Source organism: Oncorhynchus tshawytscha, linkage group LG10, assembly GCF_018296145.1.
Source record: "Oncorhynchus tshawytscha isolate Ot180627B linkage group LG10, Otsh_v2.0, whole genome shotgun sequence".
NCBI classification, from domain to species: domain Eukaryota; kingdom Metazoa; phylum Chordata; class Actinopteri; order Salmoniformes; family Salmonidae; genus Oncorhynchus; species Oncorhynchus tshawytscha.
This window is the reverse complement of record NC_056438.1, coordinates 67,413,942-67,435,873: the sequence shown is the minus strand read 5'-3', so window position 1 is coordinate 67,435,873 and position 21,932 is coordinate 67,413,942. Positions and strand designations below refer to the sequence as shown.

The following is a 21,932-nucleotide window of genomic DNA, read 5'->3' as shown; positions in this document are numbered from 1 at the left end:
CCATCTGTACTGGCACAGATCTACTACTCACAAGGATCCTCTCACCCTTGACCCATCCTCCTCTACTTTCTTCTCTGCTTCTGCATACGACTCCTTTGCACTATTCTGACTCTGGGACACTTCCGATCCCCAGCAACATGAGGATCCCTATAGGTGACACAATTTTATCCACCAAAACTACAACATACTCAGTCCCATGCTCCCCTGCACACTACCCACATCTTGGAATCACCCTCCTACACACTCCTGCAACATGACCATAAACACTGCAGTGGATTCGGCACAAAAGTTAACAGGATAACAGATATATATCCTAACATGACTTTGTCGGGTAAAAACTCAAACTCAGTGATCTCCATACAAAAAAATCCTTGCTTGGTGTGCGAAACAATGACAAATTGGCACCTGCTGGAGGACAGATTTTCCGCTGAGTTGGGTCTCTCTCTTCCTCTTTCTCTCTGGTTTCTCTAGACACGGCGGCGGTCAGACCAAAGATAATTATGGGTCCCCTTCTCATTTGACATGACCCAAAGATGATTTGGACACGTGAAAGAGTACCCCCTGTCGGCACAAATAACAATGTAGGAAATTACCATTTCTAAATAATGTTTAGGTATGTTATTTCTGCAAATTCACAGTGAATAGCGTGTGTAGATAACAATCCACCATCCAATGTATGTATCCTATTTTAATAAAATCTAAGAATGTCATTCAGTTTACACTTCTTCCAGAAGTTGTCTACTCTGACGTTGGTTGAAGGAAGGCGTTGCTGACGCGAACGAGTGGAAAGGGAAAATGGCGGACCTCGAAGACGTTAAACTGGACGGGAGGCCGCTACAATCACTTCGCGTGGCGGATTTGAAAGCTGCTTTAGAGGAGCGCGGACTTCCTAAAAGCGGACAGAAAAATACTCTCGTTAAGAGACTCAAAGGGGTACGTTTCGTTAAGGATCAGAGACAATTTATAACCTGCAGTCGCTAAACCCTCGGTGTTGGCTAGTAGACTGGCGGATGCTTGTCTTGCAGGCCGGAGTGCTTGCCTAGTTTGAGAATAAAAATGTGTGTGCTGTTTACTTTATGTGGTGTTGATGTTTTGTCGTCGCTGGAAGCTTTGTGCTATGTTGTAAAACATTTGATGGCTCGTTTGATGAATAACTTGTTAACCGAAGTTTAAATGGACGTGTGTTGTTAATATGAGACACGTCTGATGGCTAACTATTGCTGGTGATAACTAGTTTTATCGACCGCGGCAAAGTCTGCGCTTTGTTGATGTGCACGAGTTGGGGGTGGGACGTGGACGAGCCTGCAAAGTAATATTCTATTTACTATACTTTAACCTAGTAAGCTTTTGGGAAGCGTAGTAAACAAAATAATGAATAATAATTACATGTTATTTGGTTTTGGGCCTCGGATCATCTACGAATTCTTGCTTGATTGTATAATTAGAAGATGTGATGTTAGCCATCCAACTGGATTGCAAGTAGCATGAGATACATCTAACAAACAAGTAGTTTTTAAATATATTATAAGGCCTACTAACTAGTTAAGTGTTGTATTATATTGGCCAATCTACGCTTCTTCTACGACTATGAGACGTTGATCTTGACTGTGATGTTTTGCTGAAGTGTTCCAAGTCAGTTGAACCAGTATCTGGGCAGAGAAGGATGATATTCATCGTGTGCTCCTCGGCCCAGATACTGGTTCACACATGCCTGTTTCTGCCGTGTGTGTGCTTTCCTCTGAGCACATCGTGGAGCAAGCTCAACAACATGATTATCAGATGCAATACAACAATTACTAATTATTTAGGGAGTTAACGGTTGTTTACTGTTTGTCATAATCCCTTCTTATGTTTGTGACAGGCTCTCATGCTGGAGAACCTCCAGAGAACCTCACACCATCACATAGGACTGCAGCCAAACTCCCAGGTGAGACCTATCAGGATGTTGCATAGCAAGGATCATGTTTTAGCACCATGAAGAATAACATTGGTTAGGTTTACCCATTAAATTGTTGGGAGTATGTATAGTGTGACTTTCTTCCTTATTTTTGTATATATATTTTTTAGATTGAACCATAACATAATTAAATCGTCTCCTTGTAGATATTTGGCAGTTTCTCTGATTACTTCTTTAAGAGGATGGTTATCGGCAAGGATTTTATTAGTCTCTGTTTGTCTTGTGTATTTCAGATTGGTGAAGAGATGAGCCAGAACAGCTTCATAAAGCAGTATTTGGCAAAACAGCAGGAGCTCTTGAGGCAGCGTCTGGAGAGAGAGGCCCGGGAAGCAGTTGAAGATGATGGTAAGTTGGCAGTGCCCCCCCTCACCTGTACATATTGGCTTTGGGTTTATGCTCGAGTAGTTTACATGACCGCTCCATGCCTTTACTGAGAGAGCTTTGTTTGTGTATCAAATCAGATCAGCTGACTCATTTCTTGCTGAGGGTACTTTCCCCTCTTACATATCACTACTATGTTTTTCCAGATACAGACAAAGAGGACCACACACAGGACAATAACAGCGCTGCCTGTGCTGCCCCAGACCAGGTTTTTTGCTGACTAATCACTGTATTCTTTCGGGTTTTTAAGTCTCTTGTTGTACAACTTGCATGTATGAGAATCTTGCATGATTGACCTGATCTTACATGCAGTTTAATCAAGGCTTGAATAATTGCTTGCATGGGAGAAAGTCTGGCATAGTCCTGCTACATACTCGATCTCAACTCTCTTTCTGACCTCATCAGGATGTCGCACCCATGTTGGTTGACCAGCACAAACTTTTTGGCCTCTCCGAGGGAAAGGGACTAGCAGGCCCAGCAAGAGAGGGAGAGGGGCACATGTCCAGAGACGGCCATGTGTCTCCTCCACCTGCCCCTACCTCTGCTGCTGTTTCCTCTCTGGCTTTGCGTGTAGCTGTTGACGAGCAGAGATCAGAGAGAGTCCCAACCTCTAGTCAAGTCCCAGCAGCTAGTGACGATGACGGCGCTGATGAGGGCTGGGATAGCGGTGCCAGGAGGAGGAATCTAGGAGAGCCACCAAGAGGCCAACTAGCAAGAGCAAGGTCTGGAGGATCCCGCCAACACCCACAGCACATTCCCCCCCTATTGTCTCCGCAGCTTCGACAGCCTACCCCTCCTCCATCCCCTCCCCCAGAGTTATCATTCCCACTGCCTGATACCCCTAAACAAAGCCCCCCTAGTCCAGGTGAGCCCCCAGCTAGGCAGCGTACTTCCAGTACCTCCAGCTCTGGCTCCTCTAGCAGTGGCAGTTGTAGTAGCAGCCCAGATCCACAAAGCAACACAGAGCGCAAGCCTGGTCCACTGACCCTGCTGGCACGTAAAATGGCATCAGAGGGGGCTTTCTCTGGAGTTGGGTGGCATGGGCGTGGGGATGCAGAGAGGCAGGACAACAATGCTGCAACTGCAACAATGTCTTCTGGTAGAGGTCCTCAAGAGGGCACAGTGTCTGCCATCACCCACACAACCAATGCTGCAGCCAGTTTGCCCTTCCCCAGACTGGTTCCAGTAACAAACCAGGGAGCTCTTGGATGCCATCTCCCCCACAGTGAAGTTCCTGTGAGTGTGCTTAGGCCCACTATTATGGAAGAGAGAGATGCTGCATGGCCGCAAGAAAACAACAAGGAAAAGGAGCTGCAGGCAGAGAGTGAAAGAGAAAAATCCACTGAGCAAGAGCGACTTGGTGCCGTGGAGCAGGAAAGACTGGAGAGCCAGAGAATATTTGAGCAACAGCATGCTGTGGAGCAAGAGAGGGAAAGAGCTTTGGAGCAAGAGAGGAAGGAGAGAGAGAAAGCTTTGGCGCGAGAGCGGAAGGAGAGGGAGAAGGCTTTGGAGCGAGAGAAAGCTTTGGAGCAAGAAAGGAAGGAGCGGGCTTTGGCGCGAGAGAGGGCGCAAGCTCTTGAACGAGAAGAGGAGGAAAGAGAGAAAGCTTTGGCAAAAGAGAGGGAAGAGCGAGAGAAAGCTATGCAATTAGAAACGCAGAGAGCCATGGAGCGAGCTTTGGAGCAGGAGAGAGAGAAGGAGAAAGCTTTGGAGAGGAAGGAGAAGGCTTTGGAGAGCGAGAGGAAGGAGAAGGTTTTGGAGGAGGAGAAGGCTTTGGAGAGAGAGAGGGAGGAGGAGAAGGCTTTGGAGAGAGAGAGGGAGGAGGAGAAGGCTTTGGAGAGAGAGAGGGAGGAGGAGAAGGCTTTGGAGAGAGGGGGAGGAGGAGGAGGAGAAGGCTTTGGAGAGAGAGGGGGAGGAGGAGAAGGCTTTGGAGAGAGAGCGGGAGGAGGAGAAGGCTTTGGAGAGAGAGGGGGAGGAGGAGAAGGCTTTGGAGAGAGAGGGGGAGGAGGAGAAGGCTTTGGAGAGAGAGGGCGAGGAGAGGGTAAAGGTTTTGGAGCTAGAGCGGCAGAAAGCTTTGGAACGGGAGATGAAGGAGAAAGAGAGGGAGGAGAAGGTGAGGGCTTTGGAGCAAGAAAGAATTGAAAGGGAGATAGCCCTTGAGAAAGAAAGAACCATGGAGAATGAAAGAGGGGAGAGGGAGAGAGCCTTAGAACAGGAGAAGGCCTTGCAGAGAGAGAAAGAGGAGAGGGAGAGAGCCTTAGAACAGGAGAAGGCCTTGCAGAGAGAGAAAGAGGAGAGGGAGAGAGCTTTGGAACAGGGGAAGGCCTTGCAGAGAGAGAAAGAGGAGAAGGAGAGAGCTTTGGAACAGGAGAAGGCCTTGCACAGAGAGAAAGAGGAGAAGGAGAGAGCTTTGGAACAGGAGAAGGCCTTGGAGAGGGAGAGAGCTTTGGAACAGGAGAAGGCCTTGCACAGAGAGAAAGAGGAGAAGGAGAGAGCTTTGGAACAGGAGAAGGCCTTGCAGAGAGAGAAAGAGGGGAAGGAGAGAGCTTTGGAACAGGAGAAGGCCTTGCACAGAGAGAAAGAGGAGAAGGAGAGAGCTTTGGAACAGGAGAAGGCCTTGCAGAGAGAGAAAGAGGAGAAGGAGAGAGCTTTGGAACAGGAGAAGGCCTTGCACAGAGAGAAAGAGGAGAAGGAGAGAGCTTTGGAACAGGAGAAGGCCTTGCACAGAGAGAAAGAGGAGAATGAGAGAGCTTTGGAACAGGAGAAGGCCTTGCACAGAGAGAAAGAGGAGAAGGAGAGAGCTTTGGAACAGGAGAAGGCCTTGCACAGAGAGAAAGAGGAGAAGGAGAGCGCTTTGGAACAGGAGAAGGCCTTGCACAGAGAGAAAGAGGAAAAGGAGAGAGCTTTGGAACAGGAGAAGGCCTTGCACAGAGAGAAAGAGGAGAAGGAGAGAGCTTTGGAACAGGAGAAGGCCTTGCAGAGAGAGAAAGAGGAGGAGGAGAGAGCTTTGGAACAGGAGAAGGCCTTGGAGAGGGAGAGAGCTTTGGAACAGGAGAAGGCCTTGCACAGAGAGCAAGAGGAGAGGGAGAGAGCTTTGGAACAGGAGAAGGCCTTGCACAGAGAGAAAGTGGAGAGGGAGAGAGCTTTGGAACAGGAGAAGGCCTTGCACAGAGAGAAAGAGGAGAAGGAGAGAGCTTTGGAACAGGAGAAGGCCTTGCACAGAGAGAAGGAGAGAGCTTTGGAACAGGACAAGTCCTTGCAGAGAGAGAAAATGGAGAGGGAGAGTCATCTTCCTCCATGGAAGCGTAGTCGTGAGTTTGGTCTTACCCCCCTCCCTACTCCTCCCCTCTCCACAGGAGCAGGTAAGATGGTGGCAACAGAGGAGGGTGGGGAGCCCAAAGTGCCATCCCTACCCCAAAAAACATTAAGAGACAACCGGCCAGCTGAATCTGGGACGCCCCTGTCACAATCTCTAGCAACGTCTCTGTCACCCCAGTCCTCCTTCAAGAAGTTCCGTTTCTTGAGAGACCCCATAGTTCTATCCCAGTCTTCTGCATCCGGGGTCATCAAGAGGCCCCGTACATTCTCTGAAAGCCCCCATCCTCAGTCCTTAGCTCTCCAGTCCCCCATCAAACCTGGGGAACCAGACCAGGAAGGTACTCAGCAGGGGGCCCAGCCTGCTGCTTGGCAAGCAGCACCAAAGAAGCCTGCAAGTCAGGAGGTCCCTGTTTCTGGAGCAGACACGTTGGGGACGACAGGGCCAGAGAGGGAGACCCCAGTGATTGCCACACTGGGCAAGAGTCCTGAAGAAGAAAAGGGTAAGAGCCTGGTCTCAGAGGAGCATGTCCAAGCACATAGAGAGGAGACAGACAAACAGGCGGTGGGAGAGATGGCCAGAGAAGCAAACGCCCCCTCAGGTCCAGCGGGAGCTGTGCTACCTCCCTCACCCCAACCAGTGGAAGGCAAGGTAGAAAAAGGAAGGGAGAGAAGTCAAAAGAAAGAAGAAAAGCTGGGAAGACTGTCTTCCTCGTCGAATGACTCCTCAGATTCTGACTCTGGGTCGTCGTCCTCAGGTTCGTCTGGTTCATCATCATCCCAGGGAAAAACACACACCACTCCCAGTGGTAGAAGGGTGAGTGGTCTATATGTGTTCTTTCTCTCTCAATCAATGAAATGATGATCCAACAGCAATATGAGAATAGTAATGTTCATTAACCATGTAGCCTAGTACTTGGATTTTCTTTAGGTTGTTTTTGTTTTTCATTTTGTCAGGGCCTAGATTTTACAAGACCACCCAAGCAGTGACAATCAATGGCCATTGGAGATTAGAAGCTGTTATTTCATTCATGTTCAAAGTAACCTTGTCGAAGTGATCAAATCCAGATGTTCGATGTTTCAGGAATGCTTCTGATTTATGAATAACATGTTTCGCTCTAGTAGTAACAGATGGAGGCAAAGGGGTTTTCTGTGTGTGTGTGTATATAAGTACAGGTCTAGGTGTGCTCTTGCTGGACTCTTTAAGCCTACATGATGTACGTGTAAATCACACAATAAACATGAAACAACTTGCAGCAAAACAATGATGAAATATTAAAAGATGATCAAGTCCATTGTCATGTACTGTTTTTTTGTCTTTGCATTGCTTACTCAATAGCACAAAATTGGGGAGAAAAGGGGGCAAAAAAAAAAGACAAGCTGAGACGTAATGATGGCATAACACAAACACCCATCATTCTTATTTTAACCATAAGTTGCCTAAATGACAGATGTATACTTACAACTGTGACTCAGCTGCTCATGTCTTGATATTCTGCACAATATACAATTCATTTACTTGTTCTCGTTCTCCCTTAGCCTGAGAAACCTCAGACAAACACCATATCCCAGGATACGGAAACGGTTAGTCAACCTGAGGATCCAACTGAGGCCCCAAAAGCCCCACAGCATAAAAAGCGAGTATCTGGGGAGGAGGAAGAGGACATAAACATTGATGGAGCCAGACACAGGAAGGTCAGCAGAGATTCAAACTGTAGTCTCTTTATTCTCTACAAATCTCCTAAATATATTTTATTTTATGGTTCTTCTCCTCTGACACCACCCTCGTCATGACCATCAGAAACCTTTCCTTGGAATGCATGCAGGAGAAGACAATGGGCAGAAGGACAGCGAGGGAGAGGAGGTAAAGACAGACACTAAAAGGTGAGTTTATAGAATTGGTGCAAAAGACACAGTAGCAGTCAAAAGTTTGGACACACCTATTCATATATATATATATATATATATATATATATATATATATATATATATAATATATAACTGCTCAAAAAAATAAAGGGACCACTTAAACAACACAATGTAACTCCAAGTCAATCACACTTCTGTGAAATCAAACTGTCCACTTAGGAAGCAACACTGATTTTCACATGCTGTTGTGCAAATAGAATAGAAAACAGGTAGAAATTATAGGCAATTAGCAAGACACCCCCAATAAAGGAGTGGTTCTGCAGGTGATAACCACACACCACTTCTCAGTTCCTATGCTTCCTGGCTGATGTTTTGGTCACTTTTGAATGCTGGCGGTGCTTTCACCCTAGTGGTAGCATGAGACGGAGTCTACAACCCACACAAGTGGCTCAGGTAGTGCAGCTCATCCAGGATGGCACATCAATGCGAGCTGTGGCAAGAAGGTTTGCTGTGTCTGTCAGCGTAGTGTCCAGAGCATGGAGGCGCTACCAGGAGACAGGCCAGTACATCAGGAGATGTGGAGGAGGCCGTAGGAGGGCAACAACCCAGCAGCAGGACCGCTACCTCCGCCTTTGTGCAAGGATGAGCACTGCCAGAGCCCTGCAAAATGACCTCCAGCAGGCCACAAATGTGCATGTTTCTGCTCAAACGGTCAGAAACAGACTCCATGAGGGTGGTATGAGGGCCCGACGTCCACAGGTGGGGGTTGTGCTTACAGCCCAACACCGTGCAGGACGTTTGGCATTTGCCAGAATACACCAAGATTGGCAAATTCGCCACTGGCGCCCTGTGCTCTTCACAGATAAAAGCAGGTTCACACTGAGCACATGTGACAGTCTGAAGACGCCGTGGAGAATATTCTGCTGCCTGCAACATCCTCCAGCATGACCGGTTTGGCGGTGGGTCAGTCATGGTGTGGGGTGGCTTTTTTTGGGGGGGCCGCACAGCCCTCCATGTGCTCGCCAGAGGTAGCCTGACTGCCATTTAGGTACCAAGATGAGATCCTCAGACCCCTTGTGAGACCATATGCTGGTGCGGTTGGCCCTGGGTTCCTCCTAATGCAAGTCAATGCTAGACCTCATGTGGCTGGAGTGTGTCAGCAGTTCCTGCAAGAGGAAGGCATTGATGCTATGGACTGGCCCGCCCGTTCCCCAGACCTGAATCCAATTGAGCACATCTGGGACATCATGTCTCGCTCCATCCACCAACGCCACGTTGCACCACAGACTGTCCAGGAGTTGGCGGATGCTTTAGTCCAGGTTTGGGAGGAGATCCCTCAGGAGACCATCCGCCACCTCATCAGGAGCATGCCCAGGCATTGTAGGGAGGTCATACAGGCACGTGGAGGCCACACACACTACTGAGCCTCATTTTGACTTGTTTTAAGGACATTACATCAAAGTTGGATCAGCCTGTAGTGTGGTTTTCCACTTTAATTTTGAGTGTGACTCCAAATCCAGACCTCCTGGGTTGATAAATTTGATTTCCATTGATCATTTTTGTGTGATTTTGTTGTCAGCACATTCAATTATGTAAAGAAAAAAGTAATAAGAATATTTCATTCATTCAGATCTAGGATGTGTTATTTTAGTGTTCCCTTTATTTTTTTGAGCAGTGTATATAGTGAAGACATCAAAACTATGAAATAACACATATGGGTTAGGGTTAGTAGTATCATGTAGTAACCAAAAAAGTGATATACAAATGTAATTTAGATTTGAGATTCTTCAAAGTAGCCATCCCTTGCCTTGAGTGATGCATCAATATTATATTTTTGGCCGATACCGACGTGATATTTTCCTTGCCAAAAAAAGCTGATCCTGATATTGACCATTTTTGCGGCCTTTTAAGCATTTTAGTACAGTTTAAATAGTTAACACACACAAATGGACACATCGGTCTAAGGCACTGCATCTCAGTGCAAGAGGCGTCACTACAGTCCCTGATTCGAATCCAGGCTGTATCACATCTGGACATGATTTGGAGTCAAATCAAATCAAATTTATTTATATAGCCCTTCGTACATCAGCTGATATCTCAAAGTGCTGTACAGAAACCCAGCCTAAAACCCCAAACAGCAAGCAATGCAGGTGTAGAAGCACGGTGGCTAGGAAAAACTCCCTAGAAAGGCCAAAACCTAGGAAGAAACCTAGAGAGGAACCAGGCTATGTGGGGTGGCCAGTCCTCTTCTGGCTGTGCCGGGTGGAGATTATAACAGAACATGGCCAAGATGTTCAAATGTTCATAAATGACCAGCATGGTTGAATAATAATAAGGCAGAACAGTTGAAACTGGAGCAGCAGCACAGTCAGGTGGAAGTTGAAACTGGAGCAGCAGCATGGCCAGGTGGACTAGGGACAGCAAGGAGTCATCATGTCAGGTAGTCCTGGGGCATGGTCCTAGGGCTCAGGTCAGTTGAAACTGGAACAGCAGCATGGCCAGGTGGACTGGGGACAGCAAGGAGTCATCATGTCAGGTAGTCCTGGGGCATGGTCCTAGGGCTCAGGTCCTCCGAGAGAGAGAAAGAAAGAGAGGAGGAGAGAATTAGAGAACGCACACTTAGATTCACACAGGACACCGAATAGGACAGGAGAAGTACTCCAGATATAACAAACTGACCCCAGCCCCCCGACACACAAACTACTGCAGCATAAATACTGGAGGCTGAGACAGGAGGGGTCAGGAGACACTGTGGCCCCATCCGAGGACACCCCCGGACAGGGCCAAACAGGAAGGATATAACCCCACCCACTTTGCCAAAGCACAGCCCCCACACCACTAGAGGGATATCTTCAACCACCAACTTACCATCCTGAGACAAGGCTGAGTATAGCCCACAAAGATCTCCGCCACGGCACAACCCAAGGGGGGGGCGCCAACCCAGACAGGATGACCACAACAGTGAATCAACCCACTCAGGTGACGCACCCCCTCCAGGGACGGCATGAGAGAGCCCCAGTAAGCCAGTGACTCAGCCCCTGTAATAGGGTTAGAGGCAGAGAATCCCAGTGGAAAGAGGGGAACCGGCCAGGCAAAGACAGCAAGGGCGGTTCGTTGCTCCAGAGCCTTTCCGTTCACCTTCCCACTCCTGGGCCAGACTACACTCAATCGTATGACCCACTGAAGAGATGAGTCTTCAGTAAAGACTTAAAGGTTGAGACAGAGTTTGCGTCTCTGACATGGGTAGGCAGACCGTTCCATAAAAATGGAGCTCTATAGGAGAAAGCCTATAGGAGCCTATAGGAGAAAGTTTGCTTAGAAATTCTAGGGACAATTAGGAGGCCTGCGTCTTGTGACCGTAGCGTACGTGTAGGTATGTACGGCAGGACCAAATCAGAGAGATAGGTAGGAGCAAGCCCATGTAATGCTTTGTAGGTTAGCAGTAAAACCTTGAAATCAGCCCTTGCTTTGACAGGAAGCCAGTGTAGAGAGGCTAGCACTGGAGTAATATGATCAAATTTTTTGGTTCTAGTCAGGATTCTAGCAGCCGTATTTAGCACTAACTGAAGTTTATTTAGTGCTTTATCCGGGTAGCCAGAAAATAGAGCATTGCAGTAGTCTAACCTAGAAGTAACAAAAGCATGGATTAATTTTTCTGCATCATTTTTGGACAGAAAGTTTCTGATTTTTGCAATGTTACGTAGATGGAAAAAAGATGTCCTTGAAATGGTCTTGATATGTTCTTCAAAAGAGAGATCAGGGTCCAGAGTAACGCCGAGGTCCTTCACAGTTTTATTTGAGACGACTGTACAACCATTAATTGTCAGATTCAACAGAAGATCTCTTTGTTTCTTGGGACCTAGAACAAGCATCTCTGTTTTGTCCGAGTTTAATAGTAGAAAGTTTGCAGCCATCCACTTCCTTATGTCTGACACACATGCTTCTAGCGAGGGCAATTTTGGGGCTTCACCATGTTTCATTGAAATGTACAGCTGTGTGTCATCCGCATAGCAGTGAAAGTTTACATTATGTTTTCGAATAACATCCCCAAGAGGTAAAATATATAGTGAAAACAATAGTGGTCCTAAAACGGAACCTTGAGGAACACCAAAATTTACAGTTGATTTGTCAGAGGACAAACCATTCACAGAGACAAACTGATATCTTTCCGACAGATAAGATCTAAACCAGGCCAGAACATGTCCGTGTAGACCAATTTGAGTTTCCAATCTCTCCAAAAGGATGTGGTGATCGATGGTATCAAAAGCGGCACTAAGGTCTAGGAGCACGAGGACAGATGCAGAGCCTCGGTCCGATGCCATTAAAATGTCATTTACCACCTTCACAAGTGCCGTCTCAGTGCTATGATGGGGTCTAAAACCAGACTGAAGCATTTCGTATACATTGTTTGTCTTCAGGAAGGCAGTGAGTTGCTGAGCAACAGCCTTCTCTAAGATTTTTGAGAGGAATGGAAGATTCGATATAGGCCGATAGTTTTTATATTTTCTGGGTCAAGGTTTGGCTTTTTCAAGAGAGGCTTTATTACTGCCACTTTTAGTGAGTTTGGGACACATCCAGTGGATAGAGAGCCGTTTATTATGTTCAACATAGGAGGGCCAAGCACAGGAAGCAGCTCTTTCAGTAGTTTAGTTGGAATAGGGTCCAGTATGCAGCTTGAAGGTTTAGAGGCCATGATTATTTTCATCATTGTGTCAAGAGATATAGTACTAAAACACTTGAGTGTCTCTCTTGATCCTAGGTCCTGGCAGAGTTGTGCAGACTCAGGACAACTGAGGTTTGGAGGAATACGCAGGTTTAAAGAGGAGTCCGTAATTTGCTTTCTAATAATCATAATCTTTTCCTCAAAGAAGTTCATGAATTTATCACTGCTAAAGTGAAAGTCATCCTCTCTTGGGGAATGCTGCTTTTTAGTTAGCTTTGCGACAGTATCAAAAAGGAATTTCGGATTGTTCTTATTTTCCTCAATTAAGTTAGAAAAATAGGATGATCGAGCAGCAGTAAGGGCTCTTCGGTACTGCACGGTACCGTCCTTCCAAGCTAGTCGGAAGACTTCCAGTTTGGTGTGGCGCCATTTCCGTTCCAATTTTCTGGAAGCTTGCTTCAGAGCTCGGGTATTTTCTGTGTACCAGGGAGCTAGTTTCTTATGAGAAGTTTTTAGGGGTGCAACTGCATCTAGGGTATTGCGCAAGGTTAAATTGAGATCCTCCGTTAGGTGGTTAACTGATTTTTGTCCTCTGGCGTCCTTGGGTAGGCAGAGGGAGTCTGGAAGGGCATCAAGGAATCTTTGTGTTGTCTGTGAATTTATAGCACGACTTTTGATGTTCCTTGGTTGGGGTCTGAGCAGATTATTTGTTGCAATTGCAAACGTAATAAAATGGTGGTCCGATAGTCCAGGATTATGAGGAATAACATTAAGATCCACAACATTTATTCCATGGGACAAAACTAGGTCCAGCGTATGACTGCGTATGAGTCCCATAGGGTGGCGCACAATTGTCCCAGCGTCGTCCAGGTTTGGCCGGGGTAGGCCGTCGTTGTAAATAAGAATTTGTTCTTAACTGACTTGCCTAGTTAAATAAAGGTTACACACACACACCACACTGACCAAAAAGTTATTGTTTCCATTTATGCATGTCCCCATTATCAGTAAAACATAATCAAAACCTTTTTCTTTCACTTACTTGCTGTGCTGTTTCGTTGTTCAGTCGTTTCATTCTCAACCAGGATTTCTATGGGACGCCGTTTGGGTCTTTGCGTGTCAGAAAAGACAGGCATCAAATAACACTATTTGACCAATCAGGACCTGAATATGATTGCACTTCACAAAATTATTTAACGCGTTCATACATTTTTTTTTAGGTAGTTATTACACATTGATTACACTAGCACTAGAATTTCATACGTCACCACGATTCATCGATATGTATGCTATGATGCTGGTAAAGTTGTCTCGCGCACCTACAGTGCTGGTCATAAAAAGCTAGCTAGCTCATGGATGCAAACAATGTTCTTCCCCAAAAACGTAGCAAAACAACATCTGTTTCAGTGGCTATAGTTCGCTAGCTAACTATATAGCTAGGTGTCATCATCTAAAATAACCCTAATTTAGAAGACCGTTATATTATTTGATTTATGGTGGTCAGATCCATCTGTGAAGCTTGTCACAATAAGGATTAGCCACAGTAGTGGACTTTGCAGTTAGACTTCAAAATAAAAGTATAGCATAATTCTATTTGCTTCACTGTCAATGACATGCTTTTATTTTGAAGGCAAACTGCAAATTCCACTATTGTGCCTAATCCTTATTGTAGCTAGCTTTACAACACAACCTGTTCTGGTCGAGCCTCACTAGCCAGATGAAGCTAGCTGGCTGCTTATAATGTTAGCTTTGGGCAACGGGGTTAAGTTGCAGGCTAGCTAGCTAGCAGGCTTCCTACCCTAGCCCGTAGGAATGCTGTGTTGTATAATTTTACCTGGCGACATTACGTCATGTACTTACGTTATATAAATCGGTTTTGCACATTGGCATTAAACTAGACATTGGCTGATACTGGCATTTTTAGATAATATCGGCCGATACCTATATATGGTGCATCCCATAACCTTTTAACATGGAAATAGAACAGCTATCTTTCAGCCTACAGTAGCAGCCAATGTGTGGTGTTCATTGTAGGCCTACATTCCATGAGACTTTTGGGGGGAAAAACACGCAGGGCTTGACATTAACCTGTTTTATCCACTCGTCCTTCGGACAAGGCGTTGACTGAAAATGATGTGGTTGATGCAAGAAACCACTTTACAAATCAAATGCATTATTATTTCCATACTATTGTTAGACAATCAGACAAATTATGCTATCCTCTGGCTATAGGCTAATGCAACACTGCACCCTTTTGACCAAAAAAAAAGCTCTTTACTTGACTTGCTTTTCAAATATGTCTACAAATGTACTCTTTGTGCTCTTGTAGGAATCATCACTCCCCTATTGCTGACTACAAATGATCTATAACCGGGCTAATAACTCACTAACTAGCAAAGAATATGAACAAAATGTGCACACATGGCTACATGCAGCTCTTGCTTTGTTCTCAAAACAAGCGCATCTACTGACGACCACAGCTGTAAACAGTCTATTTCAAAATAAATAGCACAGATCTATTTGCATATAGGCCTACTGCAGCTCTGATTGGTTATGCCGCACCGGTCTGTGTAGAGTACGGCTGAGTCCTGGGCAATACAATCCTACTCTGATGCGTTCTCGCTACAACAAAATATTTTGCATAGTTTGCTATGTTGCATCGAAAGTGGCTAATATTGCGTTGATTCGATCACAATTGCCACAGAAACTGGGAAAAAGTTGATAGTGTTAACTAACTGGGGAAACTAGGAAGTTGAGTTAATGTGCTTCTCTCCATGGACTGTTATTTCTTCTGCACTCTGCTTGCAGCAGTCTCTGAGCTACTGCGAGCCCACCCGCAGTTTAGAAGGAACATTGCCATCAACTCAAGGTCATGTTGGTTATTGTCTGCTTGGCTCATCATTCAAGCAAGCCAAGTAAAATTATTTGAAATAGGGTGATAACTGTCTAGTAGCTGCAGGTTTCCAATTTGACCCAGTTTATTCAAATTCATTTTCAGACCACCAATGCTCCACATAAAATGATTATCTTAATAAAAAATATAGCTAACTTTTGTGTGCAGTCTATTCAGAATACTGATTATTACGTTTGCTATTCCAAACACTTAACTCCATAAAGCCAATCTGAAAAATACCAGAGAATACAAGTGTCAACCTCGCAAGTTTTACCATCTCTATTTGTAGACCAAACGGCAGGAAAATAACAATAGCATTAAAACATGCGGTGCTTGACCCCCTATTATTAAATGTGTTGTCAACGGAATAATCGCAGGTTAATACAATTCCTTTCAGGCGTTTAATGCGACTGCCTAGAAACCGGTGTGACTGAGAAAATGAGGGTCCTTTTTTCCTGTCTCCTTTTTCATTCAATTCAATATGGCTGTGCTGCGTGTATGGTTTGGTTGTAACCGATGACAACGCATTGCATCGGCCAGCAGCCTAATTCATTGCAAAGCGTGTCTCCTTGTATGGTTTAATCGGGCTGAGATATTTGGCTCTCTACCAGGTTTAGTAAAAATGCTGTCCGGGGGGATTAAAAGCCGTTAAGCATAAGGTAGGAAGAGAAGAGATTGTTCGTCGTGGTGCTTGGATTTTAAAGCAACACTCAGTTTGCAGTGTTGCATTGTAGCGACATTGTTTCTCGTTCAGCTCTTTTAGAACCCATTGCAATTTTGTAGCGATACATTTTGCGCTGTCAGATTCTTAATGCGAAGCACAAGAGTCCTCCTGTTGAATGATGGTGTGTGGGTGGGTGGACGGGAGTTGTATGGGGGCGTTCAGTCACCGCTCTCATTGTACTGTGCCGCTCCTTGACGGAATTAATGAATGAACCAAGTGAAAAGGGATTGCGCTTGAATAGGATATTTCAACGGGCCTTGCTTTTCAAAGTGACTGCAGACTCTGCATGAATTGGAAAGAGAATGCGCGAATGGCAATCATAAGCATACACATTTTTATCTATTGTCTATTTTGTTAGCAGTCCTCATTTCGTACATGAAGTTCATTTTTTTACGGAAGCATGATTACATTCCAATAGAGCAAGTTCTAGGTTTTGATTTAGCGCAAAACAAACGCCTAATATTTTATCAATGAGGCTTGTTCTCTTATGGAAGTAAATGCTAAAAAAGCAAATGTGCAGATGAGGGATTCCCGCCTTATTTGGTGATATGGAGTAGTTGCACCAGATATTGCAGCTCTTCTTGTCTCTGCTACAGCAATCTGCATGGAGCACCCTGTTAGGGAGGTCATTATTTTTCGGACAGGACACTACCATATTGCTTGTACATCCTATCCCCATATTGCATTAGATTTTTTACCCTCTTCTGAATACCTTTTTGCCATGAACTAGAACCCCCCCCATCCTCTTGTCTCATTAACCTTTCATCTTGTCATCACTCATTTTCATTCTCTCCATAGGGAGGTGAATGAGGCTGCCATGGCTGAGCCTAAGAAGGCTCCTGAGAGCAGTGAGGAGGTAAGGCCACTGAGGAACACTGGGATTTCATGACTCTGAAAAGAGGGCTCGGACTGTCGCTGGCCAACGAGTGAGGAGGCATCACTCCAGTTGTCAGCCATCAAAATGAACCATATCAGTGAGGAATTGGAGATGAGGTGTTTGTTTTTGGTCATAGTTTTAGGTGGTACTATTGAGTGTACCTCTCTCATTTTCTTTTTGCTTAAATCCCCCTGACATATATATGTATATATGTGTGTGTGTGTGTATATATGTGTGTGTGTATATATGTGTGTGTGTATATATATATGTGTGTGTGTATATATGTGTGTGCATACATACGTGTGTGTGCATACATACGTGTGTGTGCATACATACGTGTGTGTGCATACATACGTGTGTGTGCATACATACGTGTGTGTGCATACATACGTGTGTGTGCATACATACGTGTGTGTGCATACATACGTGTGTGTGCATACATACGTGTGTGTGCATACATACGTGTGTGTGCATACATACGTGTGTGTGCATACATACGTACGTGTGCATACGTACGTACGTGTGCATACGTACGTACGTGTGCGTGCGTACGTACGTGTGTGTGCGTACGTACGTGTGTGTGCGTACGTACGTGTGTGTGCGTACGTACGTGTGCGTGCGTACGTACGTGTGTGTGCGTACGTGTGTGTGCGTACGTACGTACGTGTGTGTGCGTACGTACGTACGTGTGTGTGCGTACGTACGTACGTGTGTGTGCGTACGTACGTACGTGTGTACGTACGTACGTGTGTGCGTACGTACGTACGTGTGTGTGCGTACGTACGTACGTGTGTGTGCGTACGTGCGTGTGTGTGCGTACGTACGTGCGTGTGTGTGCGTACGTACGTGCGTGTGTGTGCGTACGTACGTGCGTGTGTGTGCGTACGTACGTGCGTGCGCGTGCGTACGTACGTGCGTGCGTACGTGCGTGCGCGTACGTACGTGCGTGTGCGTACGTACGTGTGTGTGCGTACGTACGTGTGTGTGCGTACGTACGTGTGTGTGCGTACGTACGTGTGTGTACGTACGTGTGTGTGCGTACGTACGTGTGTGTGCGTACGTACGTGTGTGTGCGTACGTGTGTGTGCGTACGTACGTACGTGTGTGTGCGTGCGTACGTACGTGCGTGTGTGTGCGTACGTACGTGCGTGTGCGTACGTACGTACGTGCGTGTGCGTACGTGCGTGTGCGTACGTGCGTGCGTGTGCGTACGTACGTACGTACGTACGTGTGTGTGCGTACGTGTGCGTACGTGCGTGCGTGCGTGTGCGTACGTACGTGCGTGCGTGTGCGTACGTACGTGCGTGTGCGTACGTACGTGCGTGTGTGCGTACGTGCGTACGTGCGTGCGTGCGCGTGCGTATGTGCGTGCGCGTGCGTATGTGCGTGCGCGTACGTGCGCGCGTACGTGCGTGTGCGTAAGTACGTGCGTGCGCGCGTACGTGCGTGTGCGTAAGTACGTACGTGCGTTTGTGCGTGCGTACGTGCGTGTGTGCATGCGTACGTGCGTGTGTGCATACGTGCGTGCGTGTGTGTGCATACGTACGTGCGTGTGTGTGCATGCGTACGTGCGTGTGTGTGCATACGTACGTGTGTGTGTGTGCATGCGTACGTGTGTGTGTGTGCATGCGTGCGTGCGTGTGTGTGTGTGCATACGTACGTGTGTGTGTGTGCATACGTACGTGTGTGTGTGCATGCGTACGTGTGTGTGTGTGTGCATACGTGTGTGTGTGTGTGCATACGTACGTGTGTGTGTGTGCATACGTGCGTGTGTGTGTGTGTGCATACGTGCGTGTGTGTGTGCATGCGTGCGTGTGTGTGTGTGTGCATACGTGTGTGTGTGTGTGTGTGTGTGCATGCGTACGTGTGTGTGTGTGTGTGCATGCGTGCGTGTGTGTGTGTGTGCATACGTGCGTGTGTGTGTGTGTGCATACGTACGTGTGTGTGCATGCGTGTGTGTGTGTGTGTGCATACGTACGTGTGTGTGTGTGTGCATACGTACGTGTGTGTGTGTGTGCGTACGTGTGTGTGTGTGTGTGCATACGTACGTGTGTGTGTGTGTGCATACGTGTGTGTGTGTGTGCATACGTACGTGTGTGTGTGTGCATACGTACGTGTGTGTGTGTGCATACGTACGTGTGTGTGTGTGTGCATACGTACGTGTGTGTGCATACGTACGTGTGTGTGCGTGCATACGTACGTGTGTGCGCGTGCATACGTTCGTGTGTGCGCGTGCATACGTACGTGTGTGCGCGTGCATACGTACGTGTGTGCGCGTGCATACGTACGTGTGTGCGCGTGCATACGTACGTGTGCGCGTGCATACGTACGTGTGCGCGTGCATACGTACGTGTGCCCGTGCATACGTACGTGTGCGCGTGCATACGTACGTGTGCGCGTGCATACGTACGTGTGCGCGTGCATACGTACGTGTGCGCGTGCATACGTACGTGTGCGCGTGCATACGTACGTGTGCGCGTGCATACGTACGTGTGCGCGTGCATACGTGTGCGCGCGTGCATACGTGTGCGCGCGTGCATACGTGCGCGTGCATACGTGCGCGTGCATACGTACGTGTGCGCGTGCATACGTACGTGTGCGCGTGCATACGTACGTGTGCGCGTGCATACGTACGTGTGCGCGTGCATACGTGCGTGTGCATACGTACGTGTGTGTGCATACGTGCGTGCATACGTGCGTGCGTACGTGTGTGTGCGTACGTGTGTGTGTGCGTACGTACGTGTGTGTGCGTACGTACGTGTGTGTGTGCGTGCGTACGTACGTGTGTGTGTGTGCGTGCGTACGTGTGCGTGCGTGTGTGCGTGCGTACGTACGTGTGTGTGTGCGTGCGTACGTACGTGTGTGTGTGTGTGTGTGCGTACGTACGTGTGTGTGTGTGCGTACGTACGTGTGTGTGCGTGCATACGTACGTGTGTGTGCGTGCATACATGTGTGTGTGCATACATACGTGTGTGTGCGTGCATACATACGTGTGTGTGCGTGCATGCATACGTGTGTGTGTGTGTGCATACATACGTGTGTGTGTGTGCATACATACGTGTGTGTGTGTGCATACATACATGTGTGCGTGCATACATACGTGTGTGTGTGTGTGCGTGCATACATACGTGTGTGTGTGTGTGCGTGCATACATACGTGTGTGTGTGTGTGTGCGTGCATACATACGTGTGTGTGTGTGTGTGTGCATACATACATACATACGTGCGTGTGTGTGTGCGTGCATACATACGTGCGTGTGTGTGTGCGTGCATACATACGTGCGTGTGTGTGTGCGTGCATACATACGTGCGTGTGTGTGTGCGTGCATACATACGTGCGTGTGTGTGCGTGCATACATACGTGCGTGCGCGTGCATACATACGTGCGTGTGTGTGTGCATACATACGTGCGTGTGCATACATACGTGCGTGTGCGCGTACATACGTGCGTGTGTGCGTACATACGTGCGTGTGTGCGTACATACGTGCGTGTGTGCGTACATACGTGCGTGTGCGCGCGTACATACGTGCGTGTGCGCGCGTACATACGTGCGTGTGCGCGCGTACATACGTGCGTGTGCGCGCGTACATACGTGCGTGCGTGTGCGTGCGTACATACGTGCGTGCGTACATGCGTGCGTGCGTACGTGCGTACGTACGTGCGTGTGCGTGCGTACATACGTGCGTGTGCGTGCGTACATACGTGCGTGCGTACATACGTGCGTACGTGCGTGCGTACATATGTGCGTGTGTGTGTGTGCGTACATACGTGTGTGCGTGCATACGTGCGTGTGTGTGCGTGCGTGTGCGTGCATACGTGCGTGTGTGTGTGCGTGCATACGTGCGTGTGTGTGTGCGTGCATACGTGCGTGTGTGCGTGCATACGTGCGTGTGTGCGTGCATACGTGCGTGTGTGTGTGCGTGCATACGTGCGTGCGTGTGCGTGCATACGTGCATGTGCGTGCATACGTGCGTGTGTGCGTGCATACGTGCGTGTGCGTGTGTGCGTGCATGTGTGCGTGTGTGCGTGCATACGTGCGTCTGTGCGTGCATACGTGTGTGTGTGTGCATACGTGCGTGTGTGTGCGTGCATACGTGCGTGTGTGTGTGCGTGCATACGTGCGTGTGTGTGTGCGTGCATACGTACGTGTGTGCGTGCGTGCGTACGCACGGTGTGTGCGTGCGTACGTGCGTGTGCGTGCGTATGTGTACGTGTGCGTGCGTGTGTGTACGCGTGCGTGTGTGTACGCGTGCATGCGTGCGTATACATACATACGTGCGTGCGTATACATACGTGCGTGCGTGCGTACACATACGTGCGTGCGTGCGTACACGTGCGTGCGTGCGTACACATACGTGCGTGCGTGCGTACACATACGTGCGTGCGTGCGTACACATACGTGCGTGCGTGCGTACACATACGTGCGTGCGTGCGTACACATACGTGCGTGCGTGCGTACACATGCGTGCGTGCGTACACATACGTGCGTGCGTGCGTACACATACGTGCGTGCGTACACATACGTGCGTGCGTACACATACATGCGTGCGTGCGTACACGTGCGTGCGTGCGTATGCGTGCGTGCGTACACATGCGTGCGTGCGTGCGTACACGTGCGTGCATGTGCGTGCGTGTGCGTGCGTGCGTACACATACGTGCGTGCGTGCGTATACATACGTGCGTGCGTGCGTGCGTATACATACGTGCGTGCGTGTGTGTGTGTATACATACATACATACATACATACTGCTCAAAAAAATAAAGGGAACACTAAAATAACACATCCTAGATCTGAATGAATGAAATATTCTTATTAAATACTTTTTTCTTTACATAGTTGAATGTGCTGACAACAAAATCACACAAAAATGATCAATGGAAATCAAATTTATCAACCCATGGCGGTCTGGATTTGGAGTCACACTCAAAATTAAAGTGGAAAACCACACTACAGGCTGATCCGACTTTGATGTAATGTCCTTAAAACAAGTCAAAATGAGGCTCAGTAGTGTGTGTGTGGCCTCCACGTGCCTGTATGACCTCCCTACAATGCTTGGGCATGCTCCTGATGAGGTGGCGGATGGTCTCCTGAGGGATCTCCTCCCAGACCTGGACTAAAGCATCCGCAAACTCCTGGACAGTCTGTGGTGTTAGTGGATGGAGCGAGACATGATGTCCCATATGTGTTCAATTGGATTCAGGTCTGGGGAACGGGTGGGCCAGTCCATAGCATCAATGCCTTCCTCTTGCAGGAAC

The 21,932-nt window shown here is 47.6% G+C and overlaps 2 protein-coding genes across 11 annotated transcripts in view; both read left to right on the top strand.

Annotated features, from left to right (window-relative positions):
* Positions 1-425: 425 nt before the first annotated feature.
* On the top strand, positions 426-4,120 carry LOC112259628 (histone-lysine N-methyltransferase, H3 lysine-79 specific; the record flags this gene model as incomplete). Its single annotated transcript, XM_042328887.1, has 6 exons — positions 426-581; positions 732-933; positions 1,862-1,927; positions 2,191-2,302; positions 2,485-2,546; positions 2,744-4,120. Coding segments are annotated over exons 2-6 (1,755 nt in total), but the record flags the coding sequence as incomplete, so codon positions are not given.
* A 142-nt stretch (positions 4,121-4,262) lies between these two features.
* LOC112260765 (apoptotic chromatin condensation inducer in the nucleus) overlaps positions 4,263-21,932 on the top strand; it is a 29,606-nt gene continuing 11,936 nt past the window's right edge. Inside the window, exons 1-5 of one of the 10 annotated variants that reach the window (XM_042328879.1) lie at positions 4,263-4,706; positions 4,794-6,470; positions 7,193-7,348; positions 7,455-7,537; positions 16,598-16,655. In XM_042328879.1, the coding sequence (XP_042184813.1) occupies positions 4,425-4,706; positions 4,794-6,470; positions 7,193-7,348; positions 7,455-7,537; positions 16,598-16,655 (2,256 nt within the window). In that variant the 5' untranslated portion in view covers positions 4,263-4,424. Of the gene's footprint in view, positions 6,471-7,192; positions 7,349-7,454; positions 7,538-16,597; positions 16,656-21,932 lie in introns of all 10 variants that reach the window. The other 9 variants (XM_042328878.1, XM_042328882.1, XM_042328880.1 and 6 more) reach the window with 9 other exon arrangements.